Source organism: Myripristis murdjan, chromosome 11 (assembly GCF_902150065.1).
Source record: "Myripristis murdjan chromosome 11, fMyrMur1.1, whole genome shotgun sequence".
NCBI classification, from domain to species: domain Eukaryota; kingdom Metazoa; phylum Chordata; class Actinopteri; order Holocentriformes; family Holocentridae; genus Myripristis; species Myripristis murdjan.
The window spans coordinates 13,492,922-13,516,511 of record NC_043990.1 but is presented as its reverse complement, the minus strand read 5'-3'; the positions used below and the strand labels follow the sequence as shown (position 1 = coordinate 13,516,511).

The window sequence follows — 23,590 nt, the reverse complement described above, 5'->3', positions numbered from 1 at the left end:
CAAGGCGTCTTCACCTGATTAAATAAATAGAGGTTTTATAATGTGATATAGCAGCAAAAGTTCATCAGTGATTTAACAGGCATAATGGATTCAGTTCGACACTCCTAACATCCTGAACACACGCCCTGGATCGCTCCTCCAGGCCTTTGCATGGTTTATTTGTGTTCTCATGTTAGTTCCCCCGTTTGAATTGCATAAAATTGCAATATGCTCTGGAGAGTGGAGACAGGCCAGCGTGGAGAGGATGGAGATCAAGTTATACCATAACCATTTGTTGCAGTGTATGCAAATATGTCCTGCAAACTGCAGATGTATAGTAGGATATGTAAATTCATGTGCACGTAACATGCTCACTGTAACTTACAACACATTTTATTTGTACCTGTTGTGCAGATACTGAACACATTTGTATCATTTGATGCACATCTGCAATTTGTGGGGCATATTTGTATGTTTTCATTTAATTTTTTTTTGGTATTATTTTAGCTCTTCAGGTGGTGAACAGAGCAGCAGGTGTAATCAAGGCTGTGTAATGTCACTGTCCTGGGAAATCATAAGCAAGAATCACCAAGAGCAGCAGAGCCAGAAATATATCTGTAGCCTAGTAAAGGCTTAGTTGACACAAATTCAGGTCCGTGTGATTACATTTGTGCTTCTTGCTGATGTTTGAAAAAATGAATGAACAGATTATTTGCCATGTAATGGGGTAAAACAAAAAAAAGAAAAGATAATTTAAAAAAAAAAAAAAAGGAAGATGGAATTTTAATGATCAGTTGGAAATTGAGTGCACTGTGCGAATCTCATGAGTGAAATGCCTAAACTAACATGAATTCACTGGTAATAATGCCTATTTGTTTCACCCCAAGTGGAGATTAGGTGATATTTGTTTAAAAAAAAAAAAAAAAAATTAAAACTCATGAATGAAGCTATAGCTACCTTGGCATATCAGATGCATTTCACCCCATTTTTTTTTCCTCATCAGCCAAGTAACAAATCACTTCAGACTTAGTCAATGCAGAAACAGGGTGTAAGAGTCAAGTGGCCAGCAGGATTGCAGCCAGCCATGCTTGACTCCCTGGTTGAGAGGCTGTGCTGCTGAGGGCGAACACCTCGTGTCCACTTAACCTTGTGACCGCGGCGGCCTGGGTGGTTAAACGGTGGTCGGTACAGTGAGCGAATGTGGCTTGGCAGGCTTAATCAAGCCTAACAACACATCCGTAAGTACGTAGACTTGCCCAGCCCGGAGGAGCAGGCATCAATCATCATGCAGAGCATCTCCCTCTCTCTCCCTGTCTCTCTCTCTCTCTTCCTGTCTCTCTCTCTCTCTCTGCTTCTTCTCAGCTGTATCGACCAGAGCTACGGGCCCCTGGTAATTAAAAGGCATTGATCGTCCTCAGCCACAGCATGTTGGGGATGTGGGCATACAGTACAATACACACAGGCCCTTAGAGAGGAAGTGTGCATGCATGTATATCATGTATCTGAATACATGCTTCATGGTACATATACACTGGGTGTTTAATTAATGTTTAATTTTAGTCATTAATATTGAATCAATAGCTTTATTTTGCCTGCGGAGTGTATGCGCTTATGCGAGATATATGTGTGTGTGTGTGTTTATCTGAGGTTGTAGGCTTCTTCATAGTTCATTTGTATGCTTTGCAGCGATGGTGTCCTATAGCTGACATATTGCTATCCCATTCACACACACTCGAGCTGCGTGAGGGGTAATGTGTCTCCGGTCGGATTCAGCCAAATTACCCATCTGGTGAAATATCGGAAGCCAAGGAGAAGGCCTGGGGTCTTCGCCTGCTTATTAAACAAGTATGAGGAGGAAAAACAACTGATTGATTGTATATATATGCATGCACAAGCCCAGAGGCACAGCTTCCCCTCACACACACACACACACACTTTCCCCCTCGCGTCTTTTATTCCGTCTGAGTGAACACAGTAAATCTGAGTGCTGCTAGATTGCAAGCGCTGCACATTTTCTGACCTCGGAGATAGAGAGAGAGAAGGAGAGAGAGACTTAGCCGCTCTAACAGGGAGGCCTGCCTCGGCTGAATGAGGAACAGCTAAGTACTATAAATACAAGCCCGCCTCCTTACGCAGCCTGACACACTGACTGAGTGACACAGTGAGGGTCACCCACCCACCAATCCATCCAAGTATACACACACACACTCTCACCAACACACACACACACATTCAGAATCCACAGAGATACAGCACGGGCATCTAGTTGCATGAAGTATCTCTCTGAATTCTGTTTATTTCTCCAGTATATTTTATCTATTGTGCTATGATGTAGAGCAGTGGCCTTTTATCTGATGCCTGTGACTGAGTTATGCTTGTCTGAGCGCCTATCTCCCTGCCTCTGTCCCTCATAAATCCAATGAATTACCCAGCATGCCCCCTCTTTCCTCCATTAACCCCCCTCCCCACCCCACCCCCCCACCTTCCCATCCCTTCCTGAACGAGTGATCAATTAAGGCCCTGTCCAGCTCACACAGCGCGTCAGCATTTTCTCTCTCCCCCTCTCTCTCGCCTCTCTCTCTCTCTCTCTCTCCCTTATCCCCCCTTGCTCTGTCATTTTTCTCCTCTTTTCAGGTGTCGGCCCAGCCGCTGTCACCAGAGAGAGAGATGGAGCCAACAAAAGGTGGTAAAAAAAAAAAAGAGAGAGAGAGAGAGAGAGAGAGAGGATGCTTTATTTTCAGGATGTGAAACACTTTGCACAGATGTAAGTGCTTTTTTGTTTGAATCTGTGCTGGAAGGAAAACATCCTCCTGCAACTCCTCCTGCAGGAAGTTTGCACTCCAACTCTGAGGAGACTTCACTTTACAGAGGAAGAGAGAGGAGACAGAAGATAAAGAGAGGTAGACAGATAAAAATATTCCTCCCATCGTCCATGTAGCAGTTCAAAGTGGGATAAATATATTTGCATAAACACTGGAAACAGACAACAACCCAGCTGTACTCTTGTTCACCCACCTTTTTATTTTTTACGCAGAACAGCGCATCTTTTTAGCCTTACATAAATGTTCAGGATGTAATTTCACTGTATACATCATGATTAGTGCAGGGTGCTTGCAGGTCCTTGAAAAGTCTTGAAATTTTTTGAATTGAATCACATAAATTCAAGGTGTCGAAGGGTCTTGAATGTTAACAGTGAGTGTTCAATACTTCAATACGGTTCCACGTCTGAAAAATGTTGCTTTTTCTTGGTGCATATTTATTCCAGTGAGAAATCTTCCCTGGCTCTGCAGCTGTTAACTATACCACGGCTGTTGTTTATTGATCCTCCGGCTTATTTTGAGGTGAAACTGGTGTAGAATTTGTTTGCAGCTGGCTTCAAAACGTCTTCAAAGGACTTAAATTACACTTTTAGAAACCTGTAGTCACCCTGACGTAATATCAAACAGTTGCACGTTACATAAGGGTAGGTCTTTTAAGGAAAAAAGGTGTACATTGATGCTTTTCTGAAAAAAGTATTTTTGCTTATACTGGTGGAAGCTGATTATTGACTGGTGGTTATAGCTTACCCGCCTTTTAAACTGACAATGTATCAACCAGTCAGTTCATCAGAATCAAATCCTGTCAAATTCTTATGTCTAGTTACAGAAGTGAATTATTCATGGAGCTCATACTACTCTAAACCACTGAATGGATCTGAGAATTGATGTGATGTCAGCTCCCTGTATTAATTTTCTGTGTACCTCTTCTGTTCCTCCAAACAGCTGACCCCCCGTCTCAGTTACAAAGAGCCCGCTGAGATAAGTTAGTTTATTAGGACCTGCCAGGATGAATTAGGTAACTGCTCTATGCGTCATCATTGGTTCAGGACTCCACAGTAATGCAGTTAGCGGCCACTGCACTGTTGATTACGGGTTAATACAGTTTCCCAGTCATGATAAGCACTAGACACGGTGCCCGCTGCTGAGGAGCTTTTGATCTCTGCTGATTGTTACAGATTGGCAATCCTCTCAAAGAGATAAAACCTTTGCAAAGTTAAAGTGCTCCGCTAGGACAGAAGGGGCTTCATCTTTTAAAAGCTTATTAGTCTGAAAGGTTATTCAAGGCCTTTCAATTTGACGGTCATTAGAAGGATGTGATAGCATGATAGACGAGATTGTTTTTGTTCTGCTCCTCTGTGGCGTTTTTGATCTTCTGTCCACTTTGTATGTCTGAGCATCTCTATCCAGTGAACAAGTCGTGTTTTAAGTTTGAGCAAGTTATACCCTCATTTTTGGTTGCTTCGCCTAACTCTGTCAATGTCACCAGGGACAAACTCTATTTCTTCACGGCCGCTCTCAGTTGTCTATCCTTGTAAAAGTCTGTTTTTATTCTCCCCGTCCTCCCTCTCCCTCTACACATCTCTGTAAATGATGCAGCCTTTTCTAAGGCTGTTCTGGGGATGTGAGAGTGAAGGGCTACCCTCTCTCCTCTGGAAAATAAAACAGCCTTACGTCTGTCTTATTTATCTATCTCTATCTATCTACCTGTCTCCCTCCCTCTCTTGCTCGCTCAATTTGTCTCTTGCTGCAAGAGCTTCCTTATCTGAGGTCAAATTGCACCGAGCTCTTCTCTCTTTATTGCCTTTCTCACTCATCTTCCCCTTAGGCCTTGGGAAACTCTTTTAATTAACCACAAACCGTTTTACCTGATAAAGCACGCTGCTTCCCCTAATCTCATCTTAACTTCACTCTGTATTACCTTTCTCATGTTTTCCCTTCATATTTCAGTTATAAAACTGTATGTATCATAAAGAAAACCAATTTTTCTATTTTCCAGTCCTGCACAATCACAAATCATAGGGCCCGCAGTCCAGGGAAAATGTTATTTTCTTGGATCCAGGCCTGCTCCATCTTATATCCTACATTAATTTCCCCTAACACTCCTCCTCCTCCTATTTTTTTTCCTCTTTCTTTTCAAACGAAGTCCTTGGAAATCGCTTCCACAAAGTTGGGAGCAGACATGAGGATAGAAATGGTGCATATGATGTTGAAAACACTGAATGCCACCAGACATAGACGGTCAATTACAGCAGCTGCAAATTTCCACTGGTCGGCCATGCTTTCTGCCTCGTCTTGCTCCCGGAAACGGTCCGCCATGTAACGCACCTCCTCCAGGATAGCCTGCAGCTGGGGGTCACCTATCCCACCAGACGAGCACCCTCCAACCCCTCCTGGTCCACCTCCAAAGCCCCCACCACTGGAGACAGTGCTGGGACAGCCTACAGTGTCTATATTAGGAGTCGGGGGTGGAGGGGAGCTGCAGAACTGAGTCGGCAGGTGTGGAGGCGGGCTTCCTGCCACTCGAGGCGGTCCTGTCGAGATGCTGTTCCTCTGGACAGGGTCTGGGAGCAGAGTGGGGTCCTCCAAGGTCTGGAAGCCCATATAAAGAAGGTTGCCGTTGTTGTTGGCGCTGGTCTGGGCATGAAGGTGCGGGTGCCCTGCGTGGAGCGGACCTGTTTGGAGAGGAGCCAGGTTCTGTGGGTGCAGCGGGTGGAGGGTGGGGTCTGGTGGGTGGGGGATGCTCCCGCTCTGGGAGCCTGAGGAGCAACGCCGCAGGTGCGGGGCACAAGGGGGCCGCTCTGGGTCATCGCTCTCCCCTGGACGCTTCATTCGCAAGAACCACGCAACCCACTGCAACAAGACGAGCTGCACCTGAGAGACAGAAAAGAGGAGAGGCGGAGGTGTGGAACGGCGAGAGTGAAGAGCAGGGAGACAAACAATTAGAGAACACAACGCTGTGAAAGATGCACTGAGAGCCAAGAATAGAAACCACCCACAAACCCTGACCTTCCTATCACACATCTACTACAGTTAAGCTAGGCTAATAGGCTCATTTGTCCAAGCCTGACATTCATGTTTCCAATCTTGCCTTGCATCAGTACTTGTGTAAGCACGAGCCTGACATCCTCACCAGGGACACCCTGTTAAAGCACCCGAGGCAAAGAAGATTTGCTGCTTTCATTGGATTCCCAGCAGAGAGGATGCACTCTGATTTAAATTCAAACAGTGGAATTAACAAGAATGGCTGGGGGTTTACTGTTGCACGACTATAATGAGCTTACACCACAACTTCAATAACCTCAGCATTTAGTTAAAGAGCAGAACAGCTTCTAGCATGTTGGTGCAATTTGGCCTGCGCTCTCCGTGCTGTTCTCCTCTGTACGAGACCTCCCTTGGAGAGAGAGGACAAGTCCCCTGAAAGGTTACACTGGCCCAGCAACACACAGATGGGTGTCTGGCATCTAATGAGTAGCTTAATGTCCAGATGACTGCTCAATTAGTCTCCCCTGAGTGTGCTGAGTGTGTTGACAGGCCAGGTAACAGTCCCTGCTGCTGCTGTTGATGTTGTTTTTGTCCGGTGTGCAATTATGAACAGTGCCGGTTCAATGCCCTCCTCTGAACCACATCAATTAGTTTGTTAATTGGCCATCGGACTGTCTGAGCAGGTCATTCATCAAGAGAAAGTCCTTGCAGATTTGTTGATCCATACAGTATCGGCCTGTTCACTTTCATTCATCCAAGTCATTAGTTTGTTTATCAATGAATCTAAATTTGTCATTTTTTCCAGTCTAAAAATAGATTGAGAAATAAAGCATCTAAAAATGCTGTAAGATTTTTTTTTATTTTATTTTATCCTCACTTTATATTTATTGTTCAATATTTCAATAACAATGATCATCAAACTGTCACTATTTGGCAAGGAAATGTTTTCACTCAGTAATTCACTGCAAATATTAGTTATGACCTTTATTTTTACTGCATGTTTTTCAAATGTGGTTAATTTGTTTTTAAGTAAAAATTTTGATTGGAAAAAGGCTTGACGCATTTCTTAGCGTTTAACAGGGGGTGGAAAAAATAGGGAGATGGGATGAGTTGAGTCAAATCCGCCCACAGATCCCGAGCGCCTTGAAAATACACTCCCATTGAAGGCTGTGGCGATGCATTTGATGAACACACTCACACAGACTGACACTTCCTGCTGGATGAGTCACAACAGAGGAAGTCAGAGGATAAAAGGAGAGAGCCAAAACCATGGCAGAGGAGCAAAGGTAGCAGTGACAGACAGATGAGATATTATTTAAAATGGCAGAGCAGAGGAATGAAAGTCACGCTGAAACAAAAGCACAACACAATAATGATGAAGCAAAATACAACATCTGAAATGAAGAGGAGCGTGTTTGAGCCGGCTGCAGCGGCGGTTTCCGCACGCCACACATCTCATCATGCATATGGAGGCTGGTGATGAACACTGTGGCCTCACCCATTTTGGCATGTTTCCTCCGTTTGGATCGTGGTGATGATACTGCAGAACCACCACTGTGGCAATGACTGACATCCCAACGATGATCATTATACTGGCAAAGTACTGACCTGGGAGGAGTATGGTATGGAACACTGTGAGACTTCATTACAGGCTGAAACTGCATCATGGCAGCCGTTATTTCATAAATAAGCAATGCTGAAAAGCAGTATTCTGATGATCATGACTCTGCATTTTTTTTTCTCGAGTTTTTAACGGTCAGGATTTGTATCTTAAGGCAAAAGCCGCATCGCATCTGTCTCTGGCTGCATTTACCCCACTAAACATAATTTCCAGCCGTGGGCCCGCGATCAATTTAGTCAATTAAATTTAAGGGCGACCAGATGGCTAAAATTGCCAGAGCTCAACCAGAGGCTATAGTCCCTGCACCACCAAGGGACAATTATTTAAAGCGCAAATATGAAAGACTAAATGTTTATCGCTGCTGTCAGATGGAAATCATCCCCCCACCTCCCCAAAATAACTGACCTTCCGGACATAATGAGTAAAACTTCTTATTTCCATATTGACACAGGACGTTTTGAATGGGCTTAATTAATGGGCCTTGTTATGAAACTGGCTGAGCCGATAGGACCATACAAATGATTCATGCACACACAAACACACACACACACACACACACACACACACACACACACACACACTCACACTCACACATACCTATAAGAGGGATGGAGTCAGATGTGGCTGGCATGATCTCTGCCACCAGCAACATGAAAACGGTAAGAGACAGCAGCACTGTGATACCTGGAGAGCACAGATAGATAGATAGATAGATAGATAGATAGATAGATGTTGGAACCACATTTTGTTTACGGATCAATATCATCATTTAGGCCCCACCCTTACAGTATTTCATTATGAAAAAAAGCTTTATTTTGCTCTGTACTTTGACAAATGGTCAAACTCCAGCCTGCTGACTTCAAAGTATTGGATTAGGGTCTATTTATTTTAATACAAATTAGTAAAAGTGGAAGACTAATGCTCATACAGTGAATTCCTTATGGGCAAACCTCGGCCGCAGCAGCACCTCCAGACGACAGCCAGCGTGCCTGAAGTCACCCAAACTGTGTGACCTGCAGACACACACCCGTACGCTCCATCGTCAACTACCTTTTCTGCACATTATGTGTCATTATCTCACTTTTCTGACAGACCAAATTTAAGGAGTGCTTTCCTGGCATAACACACCCTGTTCAAAACTACTCAACTAAACATCGGCCAAATGAGTAAGCCCTGCTGGGCAGAGAGATTTTCTTTCTTTTTTTTTTTTTCTTTCTTTCTTTTTTTTTTGTTAAATGAATGCTAAGGATAAATAAATGCTTCTTTTAAATTGTTTCTTTTTTCTTTCATAAATTAATAAACAAGTCTTTCTTTTAAAAGCATGTCCCCCTGACCCCCAAGGGTCCCGGTGTCTCCTCCATCAGATGGAGTGACAGAGGATATCCCTGGAAGGCAGTGTGTAAGCTCTCTCTGCCTAATCAATTCACTAACCTTAATTACATCAATAGGTTAATTGGCCGTGTGTAAAGCTTGGCATTTTTTCCTCTGGTGAAATGCTGCGTAATGCATTCTGTATTTACGTAGGTTAAGGATATGCTTTGACGTGACTGTGTTTGTCCCTCAGACGCGGGTCAGACAAGATGTGGTCTTTGTTGTAACCTGTGTGCCAGATGGGCGGGGTCTTCACAAACGAAACCATGAGAACAGCACAATGAGGCAATACAATGAAATTTAATTTGAATCAAACAAAAAAGTGTACATCAGTTCCACGTTATTGAAATGTGTTTAATTGATCAGACAGCATAAAGAACTTCTTTGTGTCAGTAATATACTGTAGTATGAATGTTTTTTTTTTTTTTCAGTTTTGTTCTTATGAAGTCACCCTCACTCATCTGGCACTACACGCAGGTTAAAACAGACACCAAAATTAATGTATAACTGCTCTTTGATTAAAGGTCCGCTCTCTTCCTGCTCATTACTGTACAATTCAGTAGTCTTCCACTTCTTCCTCCTCATCAGTCTTCTTCCTTTCCTGTAATATGCTGTCCTCTCTCATCCTCTTCGTATTCTTCTCCTGTCTGCGCTCTGTTTTTCGCTGCCTTCCCACACGTATCCATCTCTCTCCCTCCTCTACCTTCGCCTCGCCTTTCTCATCTTTCTATTTCATCCTGTAATCCCCCCCATCACACCCTCACCCTCACCTCCCCGCCCACACCGGCTCCACACCCTCTCCCTCAGCTCTTTCATCCCACCGCTACACTCTTCTATGTCACTCTTTTTTTTTTCTTTTTTTTTTTTACCTGTGCTCTGGCAAGATTTGCTTATCATGTATGCTCTTTATCAGCAATGCCCCTGCTACACACTCAGGCTTTCACGCCTGGGAGCTTCCCAGTATGATCACAGCCTTCCACTGTCAGCCAGTGAGCGACTCCCCAGCTCCGGAGCAGTTTGAGATTAAATGCTTTGCTCAAGGGCGCTTCATTGGTAGGCAGATGCCAAGGTAAAGGGGAGTGTTCACTTTTTTCACACAGATTTCCCAGCTGGTCCGAGGATTAAAACTACAGAACCTCCAGTCTCTCTAGGCCACGTCTCTGATCTCTAGTGCCTTTTCAACTACTTCTCTACCAGTGCAACCTTTCACCCATCTATTTCCTCTCCCACAGCTCCCTTTGATCCACTCACCCAGTGAGATCTTCTCCCCAGAGTCAGCAGGCAGCACAAAGATGAGCAGGGTCATTGAAGACAGCAGCACACAGGGGATAAGCAGGTTCAGGGCATAATACAGCGTTCGCCGCCGGATAGTCACAACAAATGTCACATCGGGGTACGGCTCCTTACAACAGTCATAGAAAGCCTCATTCCTGGCGCCAGGCACTCCTGAGAGGACAGGGAGGGAGAGAGAGAGATAGACAGACTGACGGAGGCAGAAACAACAACTACAGAAAAACACGTTGGGAGGTGAAGTGTAAAAGATAACACCAAGGTTGGTGATGAATAGGCTGATGCTGAAACTACTGCGGGCTGCACTAGCTGATTAGAGAGAAAATGACCGGACATTTTCAAACGGGGAAGGGCAACAAGGAAATCAAAGAAATCAGCTGCTGCAGTCTTACCCTGCATCCCAAATGGAAACAACGTCACCTACTGAGGCCGCAATCACATGTAGGAATGCACAAAGTCATGTCCAAATCAAAATTTTCCATAAAATGCTGCCTATTGAGGTGCTTCCATTTGGCGTGTTTTGTCAAAGCAGCCTAGATGTATCCTACGCTGGCGAGGATATCCCACACTCCATTGTGTCCGGCTGACAGTTACTCTACTGATATCATCATCAGGGATGCATTAGCATATTTGATCAATTATAAGTGGAATTATGACTTTTTAGTAATTCATTTTAGTGTTTTTTGTGTCACACAGAAAAAAAAAACAGAATAAAAGACAACCCAGGTGTTGCTAATAGAGCAGTAATGACCAGAGATAATGACAGCTGTCAAATGTGGTCTCTTAGCAACAGTGTGACATCTGCTGCTTTGGTAGCACATCTAAAATCAGAGTTGTTTTGAGAAACGCTCCCTGCTGCAGACGCTGTCTCACTAGTCAGCGAGGCAGCAGGCAGCTTCTTCACGGTGGGACACAGCTGCCCACCTCTGATTTACAGGGTGCACCGACTCACCCACAAGGTCCCATTCTCCGTTGGGCATGTAGCCCGAAATGTCGGCGTCATTCATCTGAAGGTCCAGCAGCCATCCGTCGTACGTCCAGGAGCCGAACTTCAGCTCACACTTCTGGATGTCAAAGGGGAACCAGCGGACGTCCACGTTGCATGTGCTCATGAAGATTCCTGAGAAACGCAGAAAGAGAGAGGAGGAAAAGAGGGAGGGACAGAGGCAGAACATTAGAGCCACACAATCAACTGAAAGACTATCAAAATGTGACGCTGACAGCTGTGATTTTTTTCTTGAGGGAAAGTCGTCCCAGAGGGCCTGCTCCTGTGCTGGCACAGAGCCTGGCCTGTACATCAAAAAATCATTCATTTTATTCAAATCAGGCCTGTTCTAAACTCTGATCACACCGCTCCCACGGTTAGTTTTTTTTTTTTTTTCTGATAGAAGTGGTTCGGCACAATTCAGGGCACAATGATTTTTATTAACATTGCATAAGCTGCACCAAGTCTGCGGTTTTGAAATTGAGTTTTGAGGCTGGAGAGGTGAAAGCAAAGATAACTTCCCGACAAAAAGACGTGAGCAAAGAAAGAAAGAAATTTGTTGTAGTACTGTCACTCAGAGCCTTTAGATATTCCCCTTTGCAAACAGATGCACTGATGTACAGTCTGCTTGCACAAACATTTGTTACCTAAATCTCAGTAATGGAAAACAACATCAACAGTGTTTCTCTAATGTAAGATTTTGCACAGTGCCATAATCAGATTATGCCATTTATTATGCAAAGTTAAACACAGTCGTATTCATGCATAAACACTGTCACCAGCATGCACAAACACAAACACACACTTCTGCACCAATATATCCTTGCAGAGGTCGCTGGCAAACTTCAGCATTAAAGTAATTACGGAAATGAACGAGTCGAGTCCATTGAGACTCTCAGTTGCACACAGTACCAAAATGCCAGTGAAGCCTAACAAACAGCTCTCAAAGACATTCATTATGAGCCAGCCGACATGCAAATCAGGCTTTAGAGCGGAATGAAAGCAGAGTTTGGAAAAGCAAATTTATAGAGATTAGCAGGTCCAATGTCATGAACAAACCAGAGGCTGATCACAAAAATGATACCAAATTAAGTTGCTGCTATGAAACCTACTTTCACCTCATTATGCAAGCAATTAAAGCGAATTAGTCAAAGCAAAATGATTTATTTCTTCTAATTCCATGATTCAGCCCATTTTACATCCTTGAATCCCAGTTTCAGGCTTAAGGCTTATGAAATGGAAACACTACACTCTCTGCTCTACAGCAGTGTTTTCTTAAATCCAGTTACGAAAAAGTCCTTACAAGTGCTTGCCTTTGCTTCATGAGGACAATCCCTCTGTAATTACACCCTTTATGAGCGTCTGGGCCCCTAAACCCTAAATTATACTGATTAGCTCAAAGCGGTTTTGTCCCCCCTGCGCTGTGCACTTACATGTATATTTTAGTACGGTACCTTCCCTCTCACCGATAGCCAGGAACGTCGAAGCTGCACTCTCGAGAAACAAGACATTTTGTTTCTTTCTGCAGCTCCGAACCTTCACAGCTCTCTCTCACAGCTTAGCTCCCAAAATAAAACTCCATCACTCATGAAAATCACCTCTGAAAGAGGCATCACACGGCCCTGAGACAAGATTACCTTTTTGGGAACATCACCCAACCCCACCTTTCACCTAAAACCTATTTCCTCTTATCTCCACTTATACCATTAAACCATTATTCCCTGTATGATCGCATGCAGCAGTCACCTGGGATCCTGAATCCTCTGAATTATTTACCCTGCTGGGTGTCAGGCTGCAGCTCCTGTCTGGCACCCATGTAGCCTTTTATCTCCTGACAATAGCTGGGCCAAAAGGACCCCAGTAATTGCATCCAGGCTTGTATGAGGAAGAGCCCAGGTTGAAAGCATGGTGCATTTCTCTCTCTCTCTCTCTCTCTCTCTCTCTCTCTCTCTCTGTACCCCTTCTCTCTCTTTATTTGCTCACTCTTTCCTGCTGCCTTTCTTTTCCCTGTCTCTGCACGTACTGTAGCACAGCCGACCCTCCGCTTATTAGACCAAGCAAGGGCATCGGCTCTTCTTTCTTAATTGGCCCTGATCCAAATCACGGCATTGAGGAGCTGTATTTACATTCAGCAGCATCTGATAAATACACACGGCCACTGAACAAAACTGATAGGGCTATTTTCTTAGCCTGGATCATTTGACTTTACTTCACAAAGCCATTTTTTTTTTTTTTTTTTTAAATCCAGCGTGGCACCCGGGATGCCATCACAGCTGGCTGTCATGTGGTGTAGAAAGGAACTGAGGCTGAGAGAGTACAAAGTGAAGACCAGCGGAAACCCGGGGGAGCCGCTGCTTGCACAGGCTTACACGGGTCTTGCGTTTGGGCTGAGACTGGTGAGGAAGGAAGCAAGTATCTCCTATTTATAGGTATTAGTCAGAACATTTGGATTCTGTAACGGTGACTAACCAGCGATGCGGTTTCATAGTGATAAAATATTAATGTCAAGTGTACAAACAGGAGAGACATGCGTGGAGTGCCAAATGAGACGCTGCCTTTGCACCAGTGAGAGACGAGGATGCGATGCGTTGATAGGGAAGGAGATATGGATAAATCATAGAGAAGACATGAGGAAAGAGAGAGAGGGACAGACAGGAGACTCACCTGGAGGAAGATACTCTGCATAGCCGCTGGAGTTGACCAGGACATTGGTCTTAAAGGTGGAGTCAAAGTCGTCATCTGCACTGAGGAAGGACAGAGGAAGAGGGTGGAACTTAGGACACGACTCACTGAAGTATGTGTGTGTGTGTGTGTGTGTGTGTGTGTGTGTCCCCATGTGTGTCTGTGTAGGTGTGCGTTTAAATTTTGTCACCTCAGTCCTATGAAAATTCTGGACATGCAGTCAATGACTAAAAATAGTGATAATTATATTTAAGACTGGACGATATATCAGTACTATATTGATATCATGATATGAGACTAGATATCGTGCTGGATTTTGGATATCATAATGTTGTGATTATGACAAAGAGCTGCCTCTTCCTGCTTTTTAAAGGCTGCTGGACAGTAGAGGGGTGCCATTTTCTGCACTGACCAGACTGACATAGCTGTTCTATTATTCTCCTCCATCTGCTCGATTATCATATCCACATTACTCATGAAAATCTCATTGTGTAAATTATTTGTGAAAGCACCAATAGTCACCCTTACAATATCAGCACAATATCAATATCAAGGAACTCACTCAAAACTATCATGATATTGGATTTTGACCATATCACCCGGCCCTAATCATATTAATGGTGAAACACACCTATAAGCTGTATGTGAAAAGAGTTGCATATGAGTATAACCTCCATTGAAAATAAGCATTTTAGATGCCTCTCCTATTTTCTATGAATTTAGCCCATTATTTTGGCAACACAAAGCATTCTTTTTCACATGTAAGAAATAACACAACCCTTTTTAGTGAGCAAATGATCCATGATGTCACAAGAAAAGCCTGGCAGATGATTGTTTTTGTGTTGCCTTCTCCCCTTTTCTTGGCCCGTCCTCACTGTGCATGATTTTAATTTTTTGGCTTGAGTTTTTTGGCTTTCTGCAATTTCATACACTCAAAATGAGTTTACACCAATGAAACTCAGTCTTTATTTAGCATTTATTTGAATGTAAAATACTATTTGGGAGAAAGCAAAAGACCATATTTACAGCAGGAGGCTCAATGGATGCAAACGCCAGAAATGCTCAGATTCCATGACATTGAAAGTGAAGGGAAATTATTTTTTCCAGGATTAGTGAGAAATCTGGACAGCAGGCAACCCGTGTGTTTGTGTGTGTGTGTGTGTGTGTCTGTGGATTACCTGTTATAGAGCAGGATGTCTGGTGTCCAAATCTGGTCTGTGGTGAAGCGGAGATTTTTCACTCCAGGATGCTCAGTCTGGTTCCACTGGAGATAGTGGTCAAACCAGCTCTAAACACACACACACACACACACACACACACACACACACACACACACACACACACACACAGCTCCAGAAACTCCACACCACTTAATTGTTCATTTGAGTTCATAGAATTCAACCACAATATCACTGCCTGAAACAGTCTCATTATCAAAATGACAGCCATGCATTTTTGAGATTTAATCCTGGCTTTTGATTGGGATTTACAGAATACAGGCTGTGAAACTTATTTGACATATAAAAGACCCAAAACATGAAACCCACAACAGCAGCAAACGCATTCATTGTCACCCCAACCACGTCCAGCCTCTCAGAGCTCCTTACCATCCGGAGCCAGATGTTTGTGGTCAGCACCTGGTTCTTTTCATCCTGGAAAAACATGCAAAATATTTTGCGCAGTTTTATTTCCATGGAGATCATTTACTGATAGATCACCAGCAATAGATCAGAAAGCTGGCTTCCATGCACAAAAGACATTCAGATTTAAAGACACATCAGCAGCTAAATGTTTTCTCTAGACTGGTGGCTCTCAACCTTTTAACCTCCTGACTCACAAAAATGAAGAGATGCCTGCTAATGGTCCCACTGTAACGACCATAAACACACACAGTGTTGAACTTTGACACCAAATTATCATTTTAGTTTTTCCTTTTCAGACTGTTTTTGTCGATTGACTGTCAGAACTTGGCTCGAGGAGGGCGAATACTAATTTCTTCCTAAGTAAAAGCTTTTATCACACAATTTAAAAACATGTCAATAAATTTGTTGTTAGAAATATATTTTGTCACACTCCACAACTCCTCGCATGAACTTATGGTGCGTGCTACTCATGAGGTTGGGATCGACCGTGACACCTACCACGTCCATGATCTGGATTAAGCTGAGGGAGAAGAAAACAGTGAGAGGGTGGGAGTCATTTCCCACCGGCCGCTCCATCCGGTTGTAATCCTTCAGCAGGTTTTTCAGCAGGTTCCTCTGGTGAGGGCCCTGCTCCGACACTGGAGAGGCAGCAGAGGAAGAGACTTCAAATTTTTACACACACACACAAGCCACACTGACGATCAAAATAAAAACTCCCACACTGAAACAATGAAGCACAGAGTAGGGTCTCTGTTTCTATTGATGTGGGTTTGATACTGACATATGAAGCTTGATAGCTGATGTGCCAATCTGCAATATCTTTAAATTCAAAAATAAATAAGAGAAACTGTTACAAGAGTAAATCTCTTTTTAATGTAATGTTTGAATAAACCACAGGAACAGAGATTTAACAAATGCAAAATAATGAGAAAGACACTGCCAAACAGTATCCAAAAGTGTTGCAGAATAACCTCTACTTTTTATCACAGAGGGAAGAGAAATGCCAAAATCTGCAAAAAATGGTAGATATTGGCCAGATGTGTTGATAAACTAATAAATCTGGATAAAGTTTATTTATGTAGCCTATGCTTACCTATACAGTCTATACAGACAAATTAAATGAATGAATGAATGAATGAAAATGCTTCCCGAAACCCTCAATGTGAACAAGGAAAATCCGCAAAAACCTCATTGATTGAGGGGGGATCCCTCACAGAGAGGAATCCGCCTTCCAGTACAGAATTTTCTCCACCAGAGAAAAATATTGAATGTATTGCAGATAAAATCAGAAATTAAGCCTTCAGGAATTGCACTTCTTCCTGCTCAAATCCATCCAACAGAATAAGAAAAGAGACACGGGGAGGGAAACAGGAGATATGGAAACTAAGAGAGAGAGAGATGAAATTAGGAGAAACACAAACTGATACAAACTAATCTCTTATCTCCGCGAGCTGCTCTTATCTCCAAACGCGGTGACATTCATGGCTTACACAGAACGACGCACAAAGGCATGAGGGAAAAGGTCCAGCTCCTCAGTCACAGAGGAGCATTTAACACTAATATCCAAAATGAGTGGGGAAAGCAGCAAACAGTGCAGAAAACCACAAGGGAGCATGCATATGCTGGAGTCTAATGAGAAATAGTGGGAAAGCCTCATCAGTGCATAACTGGCATTAACAAACAGGCTAATGCAAAACGCCCTGAGGCATTAAACGTATTAGTAGAAGTGCTATGTAAAATGGCGAGTAAAGATGAGTTCAAGATCATTTATCTATACAGCCCTTCATCACACACATGCCTGAAAGCACTTCAGACAAACTAAGCCTGTCTACCATGAATTACAACAAAACAAATTACTGTATAGTTATGATTTATTAATTATCCCTGTTAACATGCTCTGCCCCTATTGGACATGTCGCTCTTTCAGGAGTGTGTTAGTTCTGTTTTCAAGAATAGCATGTACAGACGGGTGACTAATTAAAGGAAAAACCAACATAAAGTGTCTTAATAAGATGTTAGATCACCATGAACAACCAGAACGGCTTCAGAGCTCCTTGGCAGAGATTCTCCAAGTCTCTGAGCTCCACCAGTGTTTTGATGATGGTGGTGGAGAGAGCTATCTTAACACATCGATCCAAAATCTCCCATAGGTGTGGAAATGGGTTCAGATGTGATGAGTGTGAAGGCCAGAGGATATTATTTACATACTTTTCATCCTCATCAAGCCACTCAGTGAGCCCTTGTGGCCCATAGATGGGAGCATTGTCATCCTGGAGGAGACCATTCCCATCAGGATAGAGATAAAGGTGATCACTCAAAATGACTTTGTATTGATTTCCAGCGAGCCTTCCCTCTAAGGGGACAAGTCGAGCCAAGCCATGCCAGGAAAATGCCCCCCCACCCTCCTCACCCCCAGCATAACAGAACCAGAGCCAGTGCCTATGGTTTCTGCACCACTGAACTCTCAAATGTGCATTTGTCTTTGTAATGGGTGGTTTATGCACTGCAGCCCTGCTATAATATCCCTCTCTATGTACAGGATCTTATGGAAGAATGGAGCTCCATCCCTCCAGTGGAGTTCAGAGACTTGGAGAATCTCTGCCAAGGAGCACTGAAGCTGTTCAGGTGGCTGGAGGTGGCCCAGTGTTGGTTTTCCCTTTAATTTGTCAGCCCTCTGTGAGTGTATAGCGCCTGCAGAGTTGCACTAGGACTGACACAGTTGGGGATTTGATTCCCACTGGGCCCACGCGGAGCAAAAATTTAAGCATCCATGGCTTTATAGTGTGGCTTCACTGAACACAGCTGCCAAATGATATGCATTACATGAAAGTGAACTTTGCTACATGTTACAGGCAGCCAATCATTCCGTAAACTCAAATTAAAATTCAGTCCACAGCAATTCAGTGTAAGATTGTTACCGCTGCTGTGTCTACACAGATAAGTGCTGTCGGTTTGAAGAGAAACTTCTGGAAATGACTTGCCTGCACCGTTTTCTGTTTGAGAAAAATATTTCACTCGTATGTCGTGCCTTAAAGGAAAGTTCTCCAGTTCTGCTCGGAGCTCGATCATCAGCTGGCAACCTTCCCTTTTTTACTACGACTTGTGCCGCCTGAAGCCCCTCAGCTCGGCTGCAGCAACACGTTCACAACACCATAACAAGCAGCCAAGATGGAACGGCAGATCTATAAATGCTATCCGGCTGATGTGATGTGTGTTCTGTGAGGTTACATCCCCTGACACACACACACACACATGCAAATGCATGCATACAGATTGGGAGCGAAAGAGGCTCGTATAAGAGAGGGATAAAATGTTCTGATTGCAGCTTCAGATTCTTTTAAACATGGTGTCTGTCATCTGTCTCGCTTCATAGCCAGGCTGTCAATCTGCCTCTGTCTGTGTCTCTCTGGAAAACATCTCACGCAGAGGAATCAGACCCCCAGCCAGCTCATCCCAGCATGTGCATCCAGTAAACGCTCATCAGCCACACACACACACACACACACACACTTCTGAAAAATAGCTCAGACATAAACAGGCAAGCAAACAAGTGAACCAAATTCTCTCGCATAGACACTTTAGTCACCTTTTCCTCCCCCTTTCTGTACTTTACATTCTGGGCATCAGTGCCACCAACACAAATTCCTTCACATGTGGGTTTATTCCTCTTAATGAATAAAGTGATTCTGAATCAGCTGTATCCCCATTCTTGGTTTCAGTCTAGTTAAAGTGAACATTTTAAAAAAGCAAAAACAAAAAGAGACAGAGACAGGCAGGCTCACCGTGGATCAAAGCAGAGAGTCCAGAGAGGAGCAGAGCCGCGGCAGACCACATCCTGGTGTTTTAGGAGCAGGAGAGGAAAAGAGAGAGGAGCAGAGGCAGAGCGGATTTGGGGGACCCTGGATCTGTAGGGATGAGGAGGAGAGCCGAGGAGAGGCGGGGAGGGGAGAGGAGGAGAGGAGAGGAGAGGAGAGGAGAGGAGAGGAGAGGCAAGATTCAGAAGCCTGGAAATCCCCCTGGTCTACATCCACAAAGCATCAGAGGGAGCGAATGAGTGTCTTGGAAGAGGAGAGACAAGGGAGCGTGAGGAGGAGGAGATGGTTGCTGCGAGGTAGAGACTCAGCTCTCTGTCTCTGTCTCTCTCTCTCTCCCTCTCTCTCTCTCCCTGTCTTTCTCTCGAACGAACGCCATCGGCAGATTGCAGTGAGTGGGGGGGGCAACTGATTGATTCTAGACACAAGTCAGCTCATGTGTGCTCACTCACTCACTCACTCACTCTCTCTCTCTCTCTCTCTCTCTCTCTCTCTCTCTCTCTCTCTCTCTCTCTGGCTCCTTGTCTCAGAGGGAGGTGGGACTAAAAAAGAGCAAGTGATGGAAATGTAAGGGAAGAAGACAGTGGGAGAGGAAGAAATCTCCAAAATAAGATTAAAAAAAAAAAAGACATCCGGTTTCCCATACTGACTGCTGGCATGAGAGTTAAACTCATTAATGGATTTCATTCATGATTTTCAAATACAACTCACGTGGCACAAAACCCTTATCTCTCTTTGCTGGCCTTAATAAAAATGCATGCACATGATTAATAACTTCACTGGAGAATTTGATTCAAAATAAAGCAAAATAGCAGGGGAAAAAAAATGTACTTTATTTATTTCAAGCCAATCCCGTTCTCTCTGCCTCTTACATGTCGCCATGTATGTGACTGTCGCCCACATGTTCTGGTGAGATGGGTCAAAAACAAATGACAGCTGTTTTACAGATGTGAGAGCAAAGCACTGTGGTTGCGGTCATGCGCTGGTGAGTTGGAAAACGCAGACGTATGTGCGTGTGTGTGTTTGTGTTTGCCTGTGTGTGTGTGTGTGTGTGCGTGTGCGCGCGCGTGTGTGTATGTGTGCGTGGCTTCCCCCACTCGGCGGGGGGCGAGCTTTGAATCAGCAGGGCAGACGGACTCCAGCCTAATTGAGAAAGTGCTGGGCTCTGCAGGAGGGCTCAGGGAATGTGCATAGTTAAACTCCACTTCTCATTTGTCCTCACGAAATGCTGATGCAAGGACAGATCAGTGAGAAACCGAAAAGAGGGAGAGAGAAAGGGGAGGGCGCACGAGAGAGGAAGAAGAAAAGAGTCGGACTGTATAATAGATTACCCTATTACTTCTTCTGCCCTTCGGAGTTACCCCGCTCCCAGGCAGCCTGTCAGACATCCTGAGAGCTCCGGAGGCACACGTTCATGCTCGGCTGCACACAGAGGATGGAGGATGGCCCCCAGAGGCTAAGAGGAAGGATAAAGCACCGCTTAAAACAGAGAAAACCTCACCAAGCGTGCAACAAGGACAAACGACGCGCCCCTGTAATGCATCACAACAAGCGGTGCAAGCTGTTGCTCCCGCCGCAAAAACGCTGATCTGAATATGCGCTAAAATTGACTTTGGTTTCATTTGTGAGCTTATAGGAGGAAGGTGCGGGGGGGAGAAAAAAGTCCCCACCATCACCACCCCCACACCCCTACCCCCTGTGTTGTTATGCGCCAAGCGTCAGTCTGATATGGTGCCAAAATCAAAATTCATTACGCCTCATAAAACTCCAGATCGGAGGCACTGATGCATGGGTGACATCTGGTGGCTCGTATCCCAACTGCAGTTAAACAACTGGAGCTAAGCGCCACTGGCAGCTTTGGAGAGGAGGAGGAGGAGGAGGAGGGGGAGGAGGGCTGTGGGTGTTAATTACAAAGGAGGGAGCTGGGCTAAATGAATTGAGAAGATGATGATGGCTAATGCTGTAAAGAGAAGGTTAATTATGAATCAAACAGGACGGATAAGTGAAAACACAGAAATGGATTAAACTTCCACTGATGATGATGGCCATGAGGATGATGATGATGTGAGGGGGGTAAAGAGGATGAGGATTTATTCAAAAAAACAAAAAAAAAAAAAAAAAAAAATGATGCCAGAGTGCAGGGAGAGGAGGGAGGAGATGGCTGCAGATCAATTCGTGCGCATTTACTGTGTGACAGCGGTGATGGTCGTTTCTCTGACCCGGCATGATCAGCTCGTCTCTCTGAGCGCTAACGCAGACAGAGCAGCCCTCCGCCACTGTGCTGTGTGTTTTTTTTAATTACTCCGCTGATTGGATTAGGCGCTCCTCCACGCTGACACGTCCCCTCTGCTTAATGGGGTGTTATCGACAAACCAGCTCATGCACCCACCGGCGTGTGATGTCCGATTTGTCTGTTTTGGATTGGACTTGGGTAGATGAGTTTCTTGGGGATAATATTGTAGTGTATTCTGCGGTGAATCCCAAAGTCCTGCCTTTTTTTTTTTTTTTTTAAACAATCAGTGCATTCACATCATTTAACAGCATCTGTGGGTTAATATTAGCCTATGTTCATGTGAATCGAAATTCTAGCGTATTTGAGGAGCTTATTTGCAAAAACTGAATCTCAAATTTTGTTGCAAAAGCCAATGTTGCCAATGCATTAACCCAGTGATTTTTTTTTTTTTTTTTTTTTTTACTGATATTGGAAAACAACATGGTTTATAGAGCTAAAGAAAACTGAAGATGGGATTTTCAGCTCAGGACAGGTGCTGAACTTAAAATCCTTTGTTGCAAATGTAGAAAATAAATAGTAGTGAAATAAAAGTAGTGCAAACTGTTCCTTTGCTACTTTTGCAGATATCTTTTTTTTTTTTTTTTCAAATGAACTTTTAATTTACAACCTCTGACCTTTGAAGCACCCCAAAATTAGTCACTGCTGTTTGCCTTTGTAGGGGAGTATTTATCTTTTGACCAATGCAGTACTTAATATTCTTCCCAGAAGTTGAACTATAGGAACTCATTAACATCCAGGACGTGAGAGACATTTTTCATTTAGCAGCCACAACAATAAGTAGATTCAGAATATCCCACTTTAATTTAATTTCTTCCTAGCCAAAGGAGGATTTGGAAGAGAAAAGACTAATTGAGGAGGAGCTGACTAAGTGCCAAAGAAGCAAGAAGAACTGACACGCTGGCTACGGCCAAAATTTACAAGCACTTGGCTGGAGGCTTGCATTAATTTGAAGCCCTGCAGATGTGCATATATCCTTTCACCGGCCTGTTATTAAAAGGACAACATTATTTAAGAATGTCCATACTTTTTATCACCATAGTTAACTGTGTCTTGCATCAGAATTGCACTCTTGTGGTAATGCTACCAAAAGTTTTAAATTGTAGTCCTCTTTCCATTGCTGGGAACTTGGCTTTAGATCAGAGGTGGAAAGTCACTATGTGCAGTTATTCAAGTGCTGTACTTCAGTACAATTTTGAGGTACTCACACTTGACTACCTCCAATTTGTAAGACTTGAAACTTTTATTCCACTACATTTCTGATACTCTACATTTGCCCGGCAGCTGATGTCACCACTTACCCTGCAGAATAAGCTCTTCATGCGAAACATATAATAAGCTCATAAAATCTGATTTATTTTTAGAGTTTAAACGACCTGCCAAACTAACTAACTTACATTATAGAGAGTAGATAGACATAGCACCACCTGGAATGCCTACCATTAAAATTAAAACATTGAAATAACTCCAACAGATAACTAAATTACAGATTTAATACTATGAAAGGAACCTTTTTTTTTTTCAGAACAAGAACTTGTGCTTTGATACTTAAGTCCATTTTACTGAATTTCTATACTTATACTTGGGTAAAATTTTAACTGCTATTGCTACTTTTGCTTAAGTACTATTAAGTACTAAGTACTATTACTTAAAGTATCACAGTATTTTTTTTTCACCCCTGTTTTAAATATTGTGAGCAGATACCAAATAGTGTCTTTAGGGTTCAGGCTTGAAATCCATGCAGAAAAGCATATATACTTAACAAAAATATAACTGCAACATAAAACAATTTCAGTGGTTTTCTTAGTTACTGTTCATGTGAGAAAATCATTCGTTTGATAGCAAATTGTGCCGGACAAAAGTCAACAGATTTGTTCACTAGATTTGAGAGAAATAAACTAAAATGGTCTTTATTTTAGCTCATGAAACATGGAGCTGAGATTTTACATGTTGTATTGATGTTTTTGTTCAGTATTTATCGGGGAGCCTCCTGCGTGTTGCCTTGTGTGGTTTTAGTTTCCAAATCAGCACCAGACAGCATCTGGCTAAGTCTTTTAGCATAATTAATCTAGTTTACATCTGGAAGGACAACTGGGGAAGAACAAATGAGACCATC

General features: G+C 43.5%; 1 protein-coding gene across 1 annotated transcript; it reads right to left on the bottom strand.

Moving 5' to 3' along the window:
- Positions 1 to 4,931: 4,931 nt before the first annotated feature.
- chrna11 (cholinergic receptor, nicotinic, alpha 11) lies at positions 4,932 to 20,572 on the bottom strand. Its single transcript, XM_030062951.1, has 11 exons — positions 20,487 to 20,572; positions 19,155 to 19,213; positions 15,871 to 16,010; positions 15,337 to 15,381; positions 14,908 to 15,017; positions 13,712 to 13,791; positions 11,015 to 11,182; positions 10,024 to 10,218; positions 7,999 to 8,085; positions 7,279 to 7,388; positions 4,932 to 5,669 (listed from the first exon to the last, which is right to left on the bottom strand). The coding sequence occupies exons 1-11, from the start codon at positions 20,570 to 20,572 to the stop codon at positions 4,932 to 4,934; spliced, it is 1,818 nt and encodes a 605-aa protein (XP_029918811.1).
- Positions 20,573 to 23,590: the final 3,018 nt, after the last annotated feature.

Coding starts and splice junctions, on each gene's coding strand:
- chrna11 (XM_030062951.1), bottom strand. CDS start 20,572: ATGTCTGACAGGCTGCCTGGGAGCGGGGTAACTCCGAAGGGCAGAAGA. Junction 15,382..15,870: donor TAATCCAGATCATGGACGTG/GTAGGTGTCACG, acceptor ATGTTTTTCCAG/GATGAAAAGAACCAGGTGCT. Junction 8,086..10,023: donor TGGGGAGAAGATCTCACTGG/GTGAGTGGATCA, acceptor TGTGCTCTCCAG/GTATCACAGTGCTGCTGTCT.